The sequence below is a fragment of the Canis lupus genome, chromosome 25, assembly GCF_048164855.1.
Source record: "Canis lupus baileyi chromosome 25, mCanLup2.hap1, whole genome shotgun sequence".
Classification (NCBI taxonomy): domain Eukaryota; kingdom Metazoa; phylum Chordata; class Mammalia; order Carnivora; family Canidae; genus Canis; species Canis lupus.
Window position 1 is genome coordinate 17,778,975 of NC_132862.1, and position 17,814 is coordinate 17,796,788.

General features: G+C 36.0%; 1 protein-coding gene and 1 pseudogene across 3 annotated transcripts in view; one reads left to right on the top strand and one right to left on the bottom strand.

Moving 5' to 3' along the window:
• The window catches only part of IPO8 (importin 8), a 71,137-nt gene that overhangs the window by 19,600 nt on the left and 33,723 nt on the right, over nt 1-17,814 (top strand). For all 3 annotated transcript variants that reach the window (XM_072798470.1, XM_072798471.1, XM_072798472.1), the window contains 10 exons: nt 737-831; nt 1,459-1,543; nt 3,913-4,047; nt 7,828-7,927; nt 11,396-11,472; nt 12,017-12,133; nt 12,555-12,644; nt 14,066-14,231; nt 15,388-15,548; nt 16,371-16,496. In XM_072798470.1, coding sequence (XP_072654571.1) covers nt 737-831; nt 1,459-1,543; nt 3,913-4,047; nt 7,828-7,927; nt 11,396-11,472; nt 12,017-12,133; nt 12,555-12,644; nt 14,066-14,231; nt 15,388-15,548; nt 16,371-16,496 — 1,152 coding nt within the window. The remainder of the gene's footprint in view (nt 1-736; nt 832-1,458; nt 1,544-3,912; nt 4,048-7,827; nt 7,928-11,395; nt 11,473-12,016; nt 12,134-12,554; nt 12,645-14,065; nt 14,232-15,387; nt 15,549-16,370; nt 16,497-17,814) is intronic.
• Nucleotides 4,801-6,704, bottom strand: LOC140617300 (RNA-splicing ligase RtcB homolog pseudogene; annotated as a pseudogene).

Consider the following 17,814-nt stretch of genomic DNA (forward strand, 5'->3'; position numbering starts at 1 on the left):
TAGTTAAATTTTTATGCACATACATGATTATTTTCTTTGGAAAAACTCCTAGAAGTGGTTAAGGCTTTGACAGATCTTGTAAAGTGCTCTCTAGAAACATTGTCCTGGCTTAAACTTTAATAAGTAGGGATTGAGAATATCTGTTACATTAAATTCTAAGTTTGCCAGTTGATAGGTGAAAGATAGTGTCTTGTTTTTATCTGTAATAACAATGATGCTATATGTCACTTATGAAATTAACTCAAAACTAGTCAAAATAACTAAGTAACATTTTAAAATTTCAGCTTGTCTTCAAATGTGCAGTACTCTTTCTTTTATCCATATCTTGGGACACATTATATTGAGGTTTAATTTATATACAAAATGCACAGAACTTAGGGAACAGATTAGTGAATTTTGACAAACACACACCTGTGTTACTGTTACCCAAGACAAGATATAAAACCTTTCTGTCATCCCAGAGTTTCCTCAAGGGACATGGTGTTTTGTATTTTGTTTTCCACTTATTTGGGCCTTTTGAAAATAGGAGATAAATGTGAACAACAGCATTAGTTGAAATTTGCTTTGCTTATTTAATTTCAACCTAGCAACCTATAAGAAAGAATTTGCATTTCTATGGCAATCTAAACTCACATTTAATAGTATGTACTCTATAACAAGATTTATTCTGCTTTTATTATTTGCATAAACTCTTTTATTATGCAGAAATTTAATGTGGATGTTTTTGTCCTCTTAGGAGACTCTGCAGATTGATGAGGATGATAGACCAGAACTAGTCTGGTGGAAGTGTAAGAAATGGGCACTGCATATTGTAGCTCGTCTCTTTGAACGGTAATTCTCTTTATTAGATTCATGATCTTATGATCAATACTTCAGTATTGGACACAGTAAAGCTGGATAGGTCTCTTGATGCTCCACAGTGTATCATTATTTGTCTTTAAAAGCCAGAGTGGGCAAAAAAAGTTACCCTTTGTTTTAAGGTAGGCTTAACTGATTGTTGGCTTTGGGATCATAATGAAGTGAACCATCTTCTCTGGACCTTTCTGTTCCTCTGTGAAAAAAGAATGGATACATGACATTGGTTAGCTCATTGAAAATATATAGGAATTGTACAAGAAGGTGCATGGCTACTCAGCTCCATAGACAAGTTAGTCAAAGTTAATTATAGAAACATTTATTTAAAAAAAATCAGATATAACATTTTTATTTGTAATATTTGCCCTTGGTTAAATTCTTGGTTAGGTAGGTGGACGTGTCTGCTGAAATTTTAAGTATGGCCCAGAATCTAAGTACAACAAGCACATCATGATTTCATCTTGGGGCTTGTAGAAAAGGGGAGAGGGTCAGTTTTCTGGCCAAAGAGAATAGATCTTTCAACAAGGGACAATATTTAAACTAGTGAGCATGCTTTGTTTTAAAAATTTATAGTATTTAAACATTTTCTCTTTGTATTTTAAGATATGGAAGCCCAGGAAATGTCACAAAAGAATACTTTGAATTTTCTGAATTCTTTTTGAAAACCTATGCAGTGGGAATTCAGCAGGTAATAAACGTATGCTTTTTAAATAGAAAGACAGTTACTTTTTAAAGTAGTTAAGTCATTTCTATTCATTTAAAAGTAAGTTATATAAACATAACATTTTTTTCCCCTCTCAAACTAAGAATTCTTAATAGATTGTATATTTATAGATGTTGAAATGGTAGTTCTGGGAATCTAATATAGTGCAATCTGTTTTAGAACCAGATGTGCCATGGCAGCTTCCACAAGAAGTGCCCTTCCAAACTCCTAGATGCTAGACTCAAACCTTCTAAGTTTGTTGATACCGATGTTGCAGGACCAATGCTTAGATTGGGTTCTTCTGTTAACTTTCTGATCTCTTATGCATGTCTTATTCTCTATTCCTTTGATCCTCACCTCTTTCTTCTAAGCTTTTCTATCAGAAGTTTTATGTAATGAGCCGATCTATTTCAAGATGGGTAGAGCTCAGAAGTTAAGAGCTTCAGCGAAGAACTTACACATTTTTGTGGAAGTTTGGGAACCATTCTATACAGTGAAAGTTAGGAGTTCTTGAGAAAGAAATCCCAAGTTGGTATTAATATTTAAAACCTTCAAAGGACATTTGGGCGTGAAGATTGGTTGGCCTGTATTGCCATTTGAATCACATTTTTGTTTATATTTCAACAAATGAAGTTTAATAACTATTCAAGCACTGGCTGTATCAAGACCACAGTAAGGAAGTAAGGATTAATCAAACATAGTAAAAACCATTAACAACATAGAGGGTGTTTCTAGGTTTTTATAAATCTGTGCATATTAGTCTGCTTTATTATCAGTGGTATCAAGTTAAATACTTCAAACCTGTCGTCATAGATCAAATACTTCCTTTTATGGACGATCATTTTGTCTGGTATCATTCTATGGATTATCATTTCTAAAAGGTGTCTCATGACAATTCAGGAGAACTATGGCTGTAATTTTCTCACAAATTATTTTGTTAGCCCATGAGGCAGTCTGTAGGGAAAATTAGTGAATAATGAATAAAATGATCCATTCAGGCATTCTCTGTGGAAACTAGGATAATCAGGAAGCTGGTCAGCTTTGTCTTCTGCTATCTCCACTGCTGTTCAACTCATTAGGCATCCTAAAGTTGATGGCTTCTTGAAGTGTGTTCAGCCCAGTTTTTCCAGTGTCACATATACATGTGTATGTTGTTGTATGTAACATGCTTTCAGATTTCATGGCTTTGTATCTATGTCATAAACTATTTATACCTTGGTTACTTAAGGTATATGTTCCTAGTATTTAAAAATTGTTTTCTTATGAAAAACTGTTTTCTTCTTTGCTCTTGTATCTCCTCTCCTACTACCCCCACTTGGTATGAGCAACAACTGTCTTAGAAAGACCTGTGTTCAGTAGCATCTACTTTTAGCTTGCATTGCAGAAAGGGCATCTAATTGATGGTAGGACTTCTGACAACTTTTATAAACGTGAATTTTACATAACTTGAACTGAATTCGTGTTCTGGCTTTATAAATTCTGTACATGTTTTGAAAGAGCTCTTTTTGTTTATTCAGCAGTTCAGTTTTAAGCTTGCTATAGTGATGTGCTTTGGGATCAGGAATTGGAAGATTTGGACTTTGTTGTAGCGCTACCTCTGATGGAGGGTCCTTGGGACAGTCACAGCCACTTTGGGCATGGTTCCTTCCTCACAAATGATTACTTTTAAAAAATAAGACTTTAATAAAAAATAACTTTTTAGTTTTGTGTTATGTTTGCAAAGACTTTCTGTGGTCTAAGATTATAAAACTAAATTCTTTGATACTTACTCCTAGGCATCTGATGCTTTCATTTTTTTTTTGTTTTGTTGGTGGTGTTGAAATAGCTCCCCATCTGGAATTCATTTTGGTATGGAGTTTAGTTAGGGAGCTGACTTACTTTTTTTTTTTTTTTTCATAGAGCTCATCAGTTGTCTTGATACTGTTTTTTTGGATAACTAATCATTTCCCTTCCAATTTGAAATGCACCTTTATGAAATATTGAAATCTGTTTATGGTGTCTCTTGCTGTGTAGATGCTTTCAGTGTTCAATTAGTACAGTCTGTTATTTGTATTTCTTTTAACAGGAGTCTTAACTTATTTGAAGAGCTTAGTTACATAGCATAGAGTGTAGACTTACCCTGAGTTGTTCCCCAGGTTAGAAGTGGGACACGTGGCTGGAAATCACAGTTCAAAAGAACATGGACCCATCTAATAATTAGAACTTCCTGTGGGTTTTCTCACAAAATACCGATAGTCCCTAAAATCTGTTTATCTTTCTCGATTCTGGATTTTGTGTCCTGCCTAAAATGCCCCTCCTTTTAATCTGAAAATTATTTATGTTCTCCTCTACTTTCTTGTTCTCTTTTCCTGTAGGTACTACTAAAAATTTTAGACCAATACAGACAGAAAGAGTATGTAGCCCCCCGTGTTCTTCAGCAGGCATTCAACTATCTCAATCAAGGGATTGTTCATTCTGTCACCTGGAAGCAGATGAAGCCACATATACAGGTCAGTGTCAGGGACTAGCTCTCCAGAATCCTTCTCCGGTTAAGTTAGGTTTTCCAGACAAAGTAAGTCACTAATCCTGTATTATGTATTTAATGTATTTTTATTTCCATGAAAAATTTCAAATGCATGCAGCCGTATATCTGATATGATGGGCTTAGAAATTTAAGTATTTGGGAGAAGAGGAAGACCTTCTAGTTTAATGAGTTATAAGACCTGGATTCAGCTGGTCTTGCCTGGAGTCTCATGTAGCCTCAGTTTCTCTTCTGGTCAGTCAGGTAGTGTTTTTCTATCCTGCTTATCTACAGGTTGCTAGGCTCAAATGTGGTATTTTATGTGATAACATTTTGAAAGGAGTCACCAAGGCTCTAAGGTGGTAGCTCACAAGGTTTTGATGTCTCTTTTGGCATTAAGTTTTATGAAAGCAGAAGTTAAAGCTTTCTGTTTTTATATCAGTTATGTACTTAAAGATAGAATGTAGCATCATTATTTGATTAAAGAACAAATGAGAATGAGAAATTATTGGCCATTAATAAAAAAATTCCTTCTTGCATATAATTTTGAGTAATTCAAAGATGTTAGGAACTGACTTTTTTTCCCCCCTCTCAAACTAAGAATTGTTAAATTCTGCAATCTCTGTGATAGTACCTAAAAAAGGCAATGTATCTTTATATTGCCTTTGGTGTCCAGAGTAGAATTTGTTATTTATTTATTTATTTATTTATTTATTTATTTATTTATTTCAAAACCTTCTTATTTAATAGAACGCTCTTCATGATACCTCTCAGAATATAAACAGAGCTTGGTGTAAAGAAGCTCACTGTCATGACTAAGACTTCTCTGAGGAGTTAGGCAGTATCTTGATCTATCCCCACCCCCTAACAGATTTTCCTAAAACATGTGGGATAATCAGGGAGGAAACACATACATTCCTTTCCAAATGAGGGCAATGTTACTCTTCCCAGAAGGTAATGTTACAACACTGGCTCCTGAAGGCAGCAGCCGCCCGCCAGCCACGTTGGAATGGACAGTTACAGCTGTGCACTTTGGAACCTGTCAGGTCTCGAGTCTGATGTCTGAGGAGTTTCAGTCCACCTCCATCCCATGAGGGGCAATGGAGTTTGGTGGCTGCAGTCAGCATTCTATCCTTTGATCACAGCAGTTGGTCTCAGTTTAATGGCCTTCTTGCTGATTCCAGCATCATGACAGGTGTTCATCACATCCGTCACATTCTTATAGGACTCAGGAGCCTCTTCCATAACCAGTTTGGGTGAGGCAACTCGGACTGCGATTCCCATATCTGCCAGTTTGTCCAAGACATCCTGGAAATCTAAATTATGATGAGATTTTGCTCGGGACAATGCACAGCCCGCTCCATGGCAAGTGGTCCCAAAGGTCTCCGTCATGCCCTGCTTGGTGCCCGTAAGAACGTAACTGCAGGTGCCCGTGGTGCCACCAGTGAGCATCAGCTGTCCAGTGAGTTGGTAATCCACAGCAATGAGAGGATGGTGAGGAGGGAAAGCCCGAGTGGATCCCTTCCTGTGTACCAACAGTGTCCGTTCCTTTCCATCCACCACGTGCTGTTCTACTTTGGCAATATTGTGAGAAACATCATAGATCACATGTAGGTCCAAGTCATCAGGGGTTGTGTTGAAGACCTTGGCTAAAGCCTGACGGGTTAAGAAGGTCATGGAAGAGCGGTTGACCCAGGCATAGTTCCCAGCAGCTGCCATCCCCTTCAGGTAGTCCTGACCCTCTGGGGAAGCAATCCGAGCACAAGCCAACTGCCGGTTGTTGACTATAATCTTGTCTCTTTTCATGGCTTTTTCCATAGCTACCAGTGCATCTGTGGCTACTTGGTGGCCCAAGCCTCTGCTTCCACTGTGGATCATCACACACACTTGTCCCTTATGGTCGATGCCCATTTTCTTAGCAGCATACTCATTGAAAATCTCATCCACAACCTGGATTTCTGCATAGTGGTTGCCTGCTCCCAGGGTCCCCAACTGAGGAAGGCCTCTTTTCTTAGCCCTTGCAGAGACTTTATTGGGGTCGGCCTGCAACATCCTGCCGTACTCCTCACAGTGCTCCTTGTCCTCAGCCCAGGTATAGCCTTCCCTCAGGGACCAATTCACACCCATCTCTAAGGCCTCCTCCAAGTCTTTGGCACTCATGGGGATGACACCTTTTGATCCCACTCCAACAGGAATGTGGTCAAACATAGTTTGGGCAAGCTGCTCCTTCACAGGCTGGACACCACTTTCATCTAAATTGGTTCTTAGCAAGCGGACACCACAGTTGATGTCAAATCCGACACCACCTGGGGATACCACTGCTTCGGGGTCATTCATATCAAAGGCTGCCATATTCCCAATAGCAAACCCATAACCTGAATGGACATCAGGAAGCCCAATAGATCTATGAACAATCCCAGGCAGGGCTGCCATGTTGCCAGTTTGTTTCATGGCTGGTAGGAAGCCACCAACACCACCACCTCGACCGGCATTTCTTAATTCCTCAAACATTAATTTTCCCAGAGCGTCATTCACATAGAAAACACCTTCCACCTGCATGTTGGGCACGAAGCCCTTCTTGATTCTCCAGCAGTTTTTATTGATCTTTTCCAAGAACTGTAGCTCATCATTATAGCTGCGACTCATGGTGACAAGGCTGACGAGAACGCCCGGCTCCGCCTAGAATTTGTTTAGTGTCACCTTATTATTGGTCTGATAAATATAATATCTTTTGTATTTTCTGTGGACATCTTAATAATATTTATCTAGTTCCCTTGATCAAATAGTGGTAGTTTCTTTGCAATTAATAATGATACTGACTGATTTCATTTTATGTACTATAGTTTTATAAATTAAAAGTGAATTTTTTTTCTTGATGCTTTTGGCCTTATTTTTACATTGCTGTAATGTAGGAATAAGAAAAGTCCAATTCATTGGTTGAATTTTTTTCTCCTAGAATTTAATTTGGAATAAGTGAAATGATCCTATTTTTACATATGTAGTTGTTAAAGCACAAACGAGCTTAGTAGAGCTTCAGCAGCAGTGTACATAGAGGCTATTATTATTTTTAAAAAGATTTTATTTATTTACTCATGAGAGACACAGAGAGAGAGAGAGAGGCAGAGACACAGGCAGAAGGAGAAGTAGGTTGTATGCAGGGAGCCGGAAATGGGACTTGATCCCAGGTCCCCAGGATCACACCCTGGGCTGAAGGTGGCGCTAAACTGCTGAGCCACCTGGGCTGCCCTAGAGGCTCTTAGATATGATTTTTTTTTTTTTTGACCTGAAACCTGCATTTCTAGAGTAGGAAAATTTTTTCAAAATAGAAGTAGAAAAGACATTTTAATATTGCTGGTACATTGACATTTAGGACCAAAATGGAAATATAAAAATGTTCACAATATGAAACACAATAGTAAATATAACCTTGGCTTGATATTTATTTTTCTTCCTTAAATAATTAAGGTGTGTTTAATATTGATTTGTTAGTAAAGCTATTATCCTTGCTGTTGCTTCAGAAAATAGCATTTCCATTTATCTCTTCTCTATACTTTAAATCAGTTATTTTAAAAAGCAATCTTAAGTTTAACTCTTTTTCCCCTGTACCACGAGGCTCCCCTCAGCCAATGCAAGCTTAACACAAAGGTTAATGTAACAGTTTGGAAAACTAATACCCTAAAGGCTGTCAGTAAATACATGATTAATAGTCCCCAAATTTGAATAACCCATAGCCATTTATTGTTTTGTTTTGTTTTTTTCCTCTTCTTAGAATATCTCTGAGGATGTGATATTTTCTGTGATGTGTTATAAAGATGAAGATGAAGAGCTGTGGCAAGAAGATCCATATGAGTACATAAGAATGAAATTTGGTAATCAAGAGGATTTTATTCCTCATCAATTCCTGCATATGTAAAGTAATATGACTAAATTTGTATTTTTAAGCAGACTTTATTACTTTGTTAAATTCCCAGAGTTCTGTGTTGCCTGATAAACTCTGAAACTCATGAAAGTTTGATGTTCTCTTGAGCCAACGGACTTGAGGCCTTAGTGTGTAGAAGATGGAAAGCCGTTTTGTTCATCCCTCTTATGGGTGCTGAAGCATGGTCATGAAGCCATCTACAACTTTTTCTGTTGTGATGGTGATCTGGAGGGACCATCCCTTTCTGTACCTTTTGGGATACCTATTTGTAGAATGGGTTGTCCTGAGTCTGGGATATTGTTTGGATTTCTGCATATTTTGGGAGCACACCAATTTAATTTTTTAATTTTTAAAAAAGATTTTATTTATTTTTTCATGAGAGAGAGAGAGAGAGAGAGAAACAGAGACATAGGTGGAAGGAGAAGCAGGCTCCATGCAGGGAGCCTGATGTGGGACTCCCTGAGCTGAAGGCAAATGCTCAACTGCTGAGCCTCCCAGGTGTCCCAGGAACACCCCAATTTAGTATGCCTCTTTATCTTGGTGTCTAAGTATTCCACATGAGAGAGAATATCACTGTGTGGTCCTGTCTCAGGAGGAAACTTTTCACTTGGATCTTTCTGGAAGTTACTGAAAAACTGTGTAGGTTGCTTGAGTTCATTGTCTTTTATCTCCAGTTTAAACTAATTGCTTCATGGAATACTCAGTACTTAGCATAGCAAAATGTTATTTGTGTACTTCTGTTTCTCCTGCAACTTAGAGCTATTCGAGGGCGGGAACTTTATCTTGTTTATTTGTTTGATTTTGCATTCTCCATCCCTTCTACACCTCTCCATTCTTCTGCTAGTGTTTGGCTCTAGTCTACCTTCAATAAATGTTGAAATAAACAATTGATAAAACTAGCACTGCCCAGGGGATGTTGATGATAGTGACACAGTGGTGTTTTTCCCTTGTTGGGGAAAAGCCAGGTGTCTCTGGCTACTCCAGATAAGCCTGCTGGTAGAGGGTTATGTTGTTTTTACAGTGCTTTCTATTTAGTACCATTTGATTCAGTAAGTGAGAGGGTACCCCTTCTCTTGGAGACAAAGTAGAGGAGAAGAAAATAAAGGAGAAACAATATTTACCATCTGCCTTATCCCTTTGTTCTACTGTTTCCTTTTGAAAATGGTTTTACAGATGTATGATTTATTATTTCCCCTTCTTAATACTTTCATTTTCCTGGGAGCAGAATGATTAGCCAGTCCTTAATTCTATTTTCAAAGTATTCTTTTAGTGTTAAGTTTTTCTGTAATACCTGTGTGTTTTTTTAATGGCCAGAGTATTTGTTTAGCGTTCGAGAGTTACCATTATTTCACTTACTCTTCATGTCAAATAAGATAGTATCTCAGTTTTTAGAAATGTAATAATAATAAATGTAATAATAAATGTATTATTACAATAATAATAATGTAATAGTTGTAAAAAAAAAAAAGAGTTGTGCATGTTGATTGACAGAATTTACATTTTAAAAAAAGATTTTATTTATTCATGAGAGAGACAGAGAGAGACAGAGGCAGAGGAAGAAGCAGGCTGCATGCAGAGAGCCCCATGTGGGACTTGATCCTGGACCCCAGGGGTCATGTCCTGAGCAGAGACTCAACTGATGAGCCACCCAGGCGTCCCTGACAGAATTTACATTTTATTGATTAAAAGAGAATATGGATAATTCAAGATTAACTGAAGTCCTTTTTTGAAAAAATCATTTTCTTTTGTGGGCTAACATATAGTGCCTACTATCTGATACGTTTATTTTCCTTTTGGATAACTATAGGGAAGAACAATTACACAATTATGTAGTTCTCTTTTTTAATATTTTTGTCATTTACAGTTATTTATATGAACAAAATATTCTTATATAACTGCGTTGACATTAATAATGTTTCTAGATTTGGTAAAACTGTGAGAGCTCAGGCTCTTTTTTTTTTTTAGATTTTATGTTTTTATTTGAGAGAGAGTGAGAACACAAGCAGGGTGAGAGGCAGAGGGATTAGCAGACTCCTTTCTGAGCAGGGATTCTGATGCAGGGGCCCAATTGCAGGACCCCAGGATCATGACCTGAGCTGAAGGCAAACTTGACTGACTGAGGCACCCAGGCGCCCCAAGAGCACAGGCTCTTAATGTTGAGATGGTGTGGGTATGATCCTGAGTCACTTACTCATTGTGTGACTGTGGGCAAATTACTTAGCCTTTCTGAAATGCATCATATTCAGTTTTTATCAGCAACACTAATAGTATTGGGAGTATTAGGTGGGATAATACATGTATGCTAATGTCTTTGGCTGCTTAGAGTATTAGATGCTTGTAAAATCTCAGCATAGTGCCTGCCAAAGAATAAGTACCTGGCACAGTAGTTCTTATGACTAGTGTCCAGCATTCAATACATGTTAGTTATTAGTATTATTATATTTGTATTTTATATTTTGGCAAAGACTTAGATTTGGTTTTATTTTTATATTTAAATGTATCCACATTTAAATAGGATATAGGAGATACTTTTCAAGTATCTGCCTATTCTGAAATTTGTGAAAATTTTCATGATGTTAAGTGGTGTGTTTTACATAGGCATATATTCAGTCAATACCCCTTGAATCTACTGGTTGAGAGATCCCAGCACTGGCCGAGTAATCCTCCAAGGCTTTTACACTTGTGGTTTTCTTTGGAGAGCTTTATCATTAGATTTCCACGTGGAGTTTTCTCCCTCCATTCAATTTCTGCTTAAGTGTTACCCTAACAGAATTGAAGAGGCTTTCCCTGACACCATATTTAAACTAGCACTCCATATAATGTCACTCTTTCTCCTTAACCTGTTGTACCTGGTATGTGTGTATGTGTATAATGTTTCTTTCCCTTATCTTGTGAGTTCTGTAAGAACCCTTTTTGTTTGATCTTTGTATTCCTAGAGCCTACAGCACCAAATAAATTTTTGTCCTCAGTGAAACATAGACCCAATATATATTGTTCTCTCTTTTTTTTTTTTTAATCTATTTATTTATGATAGTCACAAAGAGAGAGAGAGAGAGGCAGAGACACAGGCAGAGGGAGAAGCAGGCTCCACGCACTGGGAGCCCGATGTGGGATTCGATCCCGGGTCTCCAGGATCGCGCCCTGGGCCAAAGGCAGGCACCAAACCGCTGCACCACCCAGGGATCCCTATATTGTTCTCTTTAATGTGATTGTTTAAAAGGATAACATATAGAGTTTGATAAATAATTGTTGTGCCTGGGAGCACTGATGATATATCCTTAGCTTTTTAATGCTATAAACCAGTGTCATATGTGGGCAGTTTTATTTTTATTGTTTTGGAATAATGGTCAGTTGGGTTTAAAACCTGTAATAAGTAATTGTATCTTTACTCATGTGGTTTAACCTTTTAAAATCTTAGATATTTTTGAAGATTATGCTTCTCCCACCACAGCAGCCCAGACTCTCTTATATACTGCTGCAAAGAAAAGAAAAGAGGTAAGAAAAGAGTTACTCTTTTTATTTATTCTTATTTTATTTATTTATTTATTTATTTATTTATTTTAGAGTTACTCTTTTTTTTTTTTTTAAGTATTTATTTTTTTTAAGATTTTATTTACTTATTCATGAGAGAGAGAGATACAGGCAGAGGGAGAAGTAGGCTCCGGCAGGGAGTCCGATGTGGGACTCGATCCTGGGTCTCCAGGATCAAGCCCTGGGCCGAAGGCAGGCGCTAAACCGCAGAGCCACCCAGGGATTCCCTTGAGTTACTCTTTTTAAATCCAAAGTTGAGAGATGGACTGTGTTGATTTGATACTCTGTTATACCCCTGCTATATGAAAAATTATATTATTCGTTATAATCTGTTAAATATTTTTCTGTCCTACTAAGGGAAAAGGGTTATTTTCTTAATTATAATTGCTTGATAAAACACAACAAAATGGCTTTAGTTTTGAAAATTTGTATATCATACTTAATACTATAGTAGCAGTTAGTCAGTGAAAGCTCACAAAGACTAAAATGGATTCTTCTGTTTCTCTAGGTGTTGCCAAAAATGATGGCATTTTGTTATCAAATCCTAACAGACCCGAACTTTGACCCAAGGAAGAAAGATGGAGCTTTGCATGTGATTGGTTCCTTGGCTGATATTTTATTGAAGGTTAAGCTACTCACAATATAATTTACTTAAGCATAGGCAAATGAGAGAGTATGAGAGTTGTGAATAATTTAAAAATTATGACTGCTTCTGCATTATTGAGTTGACTGTAAACATCCATTTTTCTTTAATTCAAAAGAAAATTTCCCGTTTGTCCCTTTTTCAGTATGAAAGTATTGCCATATGAAAAAAGGATACAAAATGACTAGTGTTACTTGTTGCTACAAAAGTCAATCAATATCAAATTATATGTAAGGTACTGTTTCTGTCTTGTCTTAAAACATAAAATATGTAGGTCAAATAATTTTATGAAATTGTACATAGAAGTATATTAAGTCATAATAAACATACTGTATTAGGTTGTGATTTTTTATATATGATAAAGGCATTGGTAAGGTGAAACTTCATTTCTGTTTCCTCACAGAAGAGTTTATTCAAGGACCAAATGGAGTTATTGCTACAGAATCATGTATTTCCATTACTGTTGTCTAACCTGGGATATCTTCGAGCTAGAGTAAGTTTTTCATATTTCCATTATGTATCTTAAAGTGTTCATTTGAGGGGTGCCCAACTGGCTCAGTCTTGATCTTGGGGTCGTGAGTTTGAGCTCCATGCTGAGTGTAGAGATTATTATTAAAATAAATAAATAAATAAATGTTCATTTGTAAGATAATTATTGAACTAAATATTTTTGGATAAATTGAACTTTTACCACATATTGGTATAAAATGAAGTCAATTAGAATGTCCCTTATTGTCACCTAAGCTGAATAAAAACAAACTAGTAAATAAGAGATTTATGGATTTTAATTCCAACTGCTTTACATTTTCACCCTAGTCTTACTTGCTGCATTTCTAACACATGCAGAGAGACGGACGATGTTATAGCAATCGTACAAAAAAAATTCATAAACTGATTAATTTTCAGCATCCAGAACAGCATGAAATTCTAGTTTGGCTAAAAACTTGACTAGTATAAATCGTATTTTAGGTCAATATATATGTCTTAGAAAAATGGAGAAAATAATAATCCATGTAAACTTAATTTGTGTTCTAAGTGTATATTACTTCTAGAATCAATCTTTTATGGAGAAATAAAAATAGAACTTTAATTCAAGAGTCTAGTATTTGTCTTTATAACTACATCAACACAAAAAATGTTTGGCTATAAGGAACATATGTTAACAATGTCTTGCACACTAAAGCATTTTATAAAGAGAAGGTAATGTTCATAGGAGAAGTATTTGGGCACACATAGATTAAGAGGTGCAGAAGGCGTACACGTATTTTTATAGGTAGGCTCTTGTCTTTGACAGACTGAATTGTAACTCCCTTGTTAAAAGTCTTTGACAATTCAAATTACAATTAATTGTGTTTTATGTACATAGAGAAAGTAATAATATGATTCTTGGCATTCTGTGGTCTAATAGTTTAAAATTTGATAATCTCTATATGGTTTAAAATTCTTCATACCTTATATGAGCATAAAAAATAAAAAGAAGTTTGCTAAGTCTTGATGCTGGTAAGGGAAAATAATGTTTCATTTGTTTGCTGTGGAGGCCAGCAAATGAAGTCAAACATTGGTTTGTAGTAGCTCTTACATATAAATAAATAACAAGTTAGTTATGAATCATAATATTTATTAAGCATGAGCAGGATTTCTGTTTTCAGAGATGTTTCAGTTTGGTTCCATTTTCTTTTTCCTGTGAAAAATGCATATAGATGATTTAGAAGTAAAAAAAAACACCTTTTTAATTAAAAAAAAAAAGGGAAATCCAGAAGTTAGCAACTAAAGCTAATATGCTAACCCTCAAAACAAACAGTACTTGATAGGGTTAATGATATTTTACTTAAAAAAAGCTTCCTGTGTGTGTGACTTTATTATACAATGCCACAATCCTAATAGTTCCCTACTTAATTTCTTCTTCCAACATAGTCCTGTTGGGTACTTCATGCATTCAGTTCTTTGAAGTTTCATAATGAACTCAATCTAAGAAATGCAGTTGAACTGGCAAAGAAGAGCCTGATTGAAGATAAGGAGATGCCTGTCAAAGTTGAAGCTGCCTTGGCTCTCCAGTCCTTAATTTCTAACCAGACACAAGGTAAAGCGAAAAATACCTTTTAAAGGGTGTATTCTATTTTTATGTTTGACGTCGTCTTCTCAAATAATTTCTTTATTTCCTTTCCTGATGAGGATGATTCTCTGAGTCTAAAGGTGCAGGGTTTAGATTTCTGAACTTTTGTCCCCTCAGAACTTTATAGGAGTTTATTCTTCCCCATATTAGGAGTTATTATTGACTGGTTTCCAGAAAAATTTTATTATTTTATTTTATTTTTAAAAACATTTTTATTTATTTATTCATGAGAGATACATAGAGAGAGGCAGAGACACAGGCAGAGGGAGAAGCAGGCTCCCCACAGGGAGCCCAATGCTCTAGTCATCCCAGGACCCTGAGATCATGCCCTGAGCCAAAGGCAGACACTCAATTACTGAGCCACCCAGGCATCCCTCCAGAAAAATTTTAGATTAGGAAATAAGTTGATAATCGCTGGGCACTCGGGTTGACTGGGAATCAAGAGACCTGGTGTCTAATTTTGATTGTGCTCCTGGGTTGCTGTGTAAACCTGGGCAAGGCACACCATATGTCAGGAGTTTGATTTCCATATATTTAAATTCAAGGGGTTGGACTAGATGGCCTTAGGAGTCTTTTTAACTCTAGGATTCTATGATTCTACTAGTTTTGAAAGTAGCAGGTGGTATTTGTTTAGAAGAATATGTTTAAAGTTCAAGTAAACCTTTGAAAGTAAATTCAGTTTTATGAAGAACATGAACTTAGTTTACTTCTATTCTACAGTGTTTCCGTGAATATTATACAAGGAATATGTGGCAGGGAATGGGCACCATCAATATTGGACATAGTTTTTGTGTACATGATTTTTTTATATTTGTATCTTGATGTCATATATATGTCCTATAAGCCTATAAGCATTTGTATAATTAGAATTTCTCAATGAAGGCTCTTGGCATTTTGGGTAGGACAGTTCTTTCCCATGTTGTGGGATTGACTACCCCTAATTACTTAATGGGAAGTGGATATATTGGTGAAGATTATTTTGGTACAGCTGTGTCTTACTTGCCAGAGAGCAAGTATCTGTCAAGAATCTATTACTCTGTGTCACTCTACCTTGTGACCAAGGTAATTCCTTTCACCAGTTGTGAATGCCTAATTTTTTACTGATTTTGTTTTATTGCATTAGCTAAGGAATATATGAAGCCACATGTAAGGCCTATCATGCAGGAGCTGTTGCACATTGTTAGAGAGACAGAAAATGATGATGTTACTAATGTTATCCAGAAGATGATATGTGAATATAGTCAAGAAGTAGCTTCAATTGCTGTTGATATGACCCAACATTTGGTAAGAATGGGCAAAACTTTATGTTAGCTTGAAAGCAAATTCAGCCTTGAATAATAAAAATAAAAGACCTATCTAATCTAAATACATTAAATTCCAAAATTTGAGTTCAGTTTTATATGTAATTGAAATGTTAATATAGAAATGTTTATTCTAATAATTCTGTCAGTTAATTTCTAAAGTAAATTAGGCTTAAATGATGCTGGGATCATTTGTTTTCATCTGTAGTATTCTGAGATTTCACAATGATGTGCTTTAATATAAGCCTTCTAAACTTTCGCTTTCCAGACTTTGAATCTGGAAACTCATTTCCTTCAGTTTGGGGCAATTTCTTGAATTATTTGATTAATTTCTCCCTACTATTTTTTTTTCCTGTTCTATAGTTTCGATATAGAATATTGGATCAGGACTGAGTCTTTAATTTTCCCAACTTTTTTCTCCTGCCTTCCACATCTGTCTTTTTTTGTTTCATTTTCTAGATGATTTCTTGACTTTGTCTCCTACCTTCTATTGAATTTTTCATTTGTGTATTGCTAGATTTCGCTTTTCCCAGACTTAGGATTTATTTGCTTCATAATAACCAGAGGTTAAAAAATAGCTATCTTATTGTTATAGCTAATGTATATTCCACCCTAGTGACTAGACTAGGAAAAAATGGCTGTATTTAAAACATGGTTTTTATCATTGATTTACTTGGCAAAGTGCACAAATTGAGTTTGAGCAAGGCTGACATCCAGAAGAGTGCCACTGCCCTTTTATTATAACAACAGTGAGAGATAGATACAACAGCACTAATTGTTGAATGTGTATATGTTATGTTCATAGGCTGAGATATTTGGCAAAGTTCTTCAAAGTGATGAATATGAAGAAATTGAAGACAAAACAGTGATGGCTATGGGAATTTTACATACTATTGATACTATCTTGACAGTTGTAGAAGATCATAAAGAGGTGGGATTTCTTTGTGTTTTATTATGTCATTATAATAACATTAATTGAAATTTACATGATCAGTGGGCATGACTTTAAAATTGCATTTTGGTTATGTTGCTAGATTTAAAAAATTACTTTCAAATATTAAAGGAACACTAAAATAATTGAAGGGGGAATATTACTTGTTGTTTTAAGATATATACTATATTCCTTTGTACTAAAACTGAGTTTAGTTTATCACATCTGCTATGTTCTAGGTTAGGTTGTTGGAGAATATCAAATTGAATAAGACATAAGCTCTGATTTCTGGAACCTACAATCAAGTCTTCTTGGTAGAGAGAAACAGCCATTCAATCACAGTGGCAGATATTAAATAATGGAACAAAATTCGAATGTAACAAACATTATGAAAATGGAAGGGAAGAAGAACTTAAAATATCATTTTCCTGAACTGAATTCCAGGAGAATATTGGGATAAGAATTTATGAAGACAGTTATTTTATTTTTTTTAAAAGATTTTATTTATTTATTCATGAAAGTCAGAGAAAGGGAGAGGCAGAGACATAGGCAGAAGGAGAAGCAGGCTCCATGCAGGGAGCTCGACGTGGGATTCAATCCCGGGTCTCCAGGATCGCGCCCTGGGCCAAAGGCAGGTGCTATACCGCTGCGCCACCCAGGGATCCCTGAAGACAGTTATTAAATGCTTTCTTCTCTATAAGCTGTTAGAATTTTACTAATGTTATTAAGAGATCATGGGAGCAGATAAATAGTAATGTCTTTTTGATGAATTGTAAAACAAGTTTAGGTAGTATTGAGAAAATTGCTCATGGCCACAGAGTTTTGGGTTTGTAGCCAGATTATTTCAGATTATTTTGATAATACATCCATTCATCTCCACCTGCAACCTTCCACTCTCCTACACAAGCATTACATGGCCTCTCCTTAAATCAGATTTGAGTTCGTTACTTCGTGAACTCAAGCTGACTTGAGCGGCAATGGCGGCAGCTCCTGTTTCACATTGTGCGATTTAGGAAGCAGGTGTCCATTCTTTAAATAGCATTTTGTTAAACCCTATGGCTGTTGACTTATTCTGTGTTTATCACATACCAATGAAAGATTACCAGATTCTTAAAAACAATTCACTATTCTTCTCCCGGGCAGGCCTCCTTCACCTAAAAGGCTGAATGTGAAATTTTACTTCCATATTCATTATTGTTTTATTTTTGTATCCTTGTTAAACTTGTATGGGTCACTCAGAACAGTGAGATGTTCTAAATTAAAATACAACAAGTATGCTTAAGAATAGTTCTTTCATCTTATATGTGAACTTGTATTT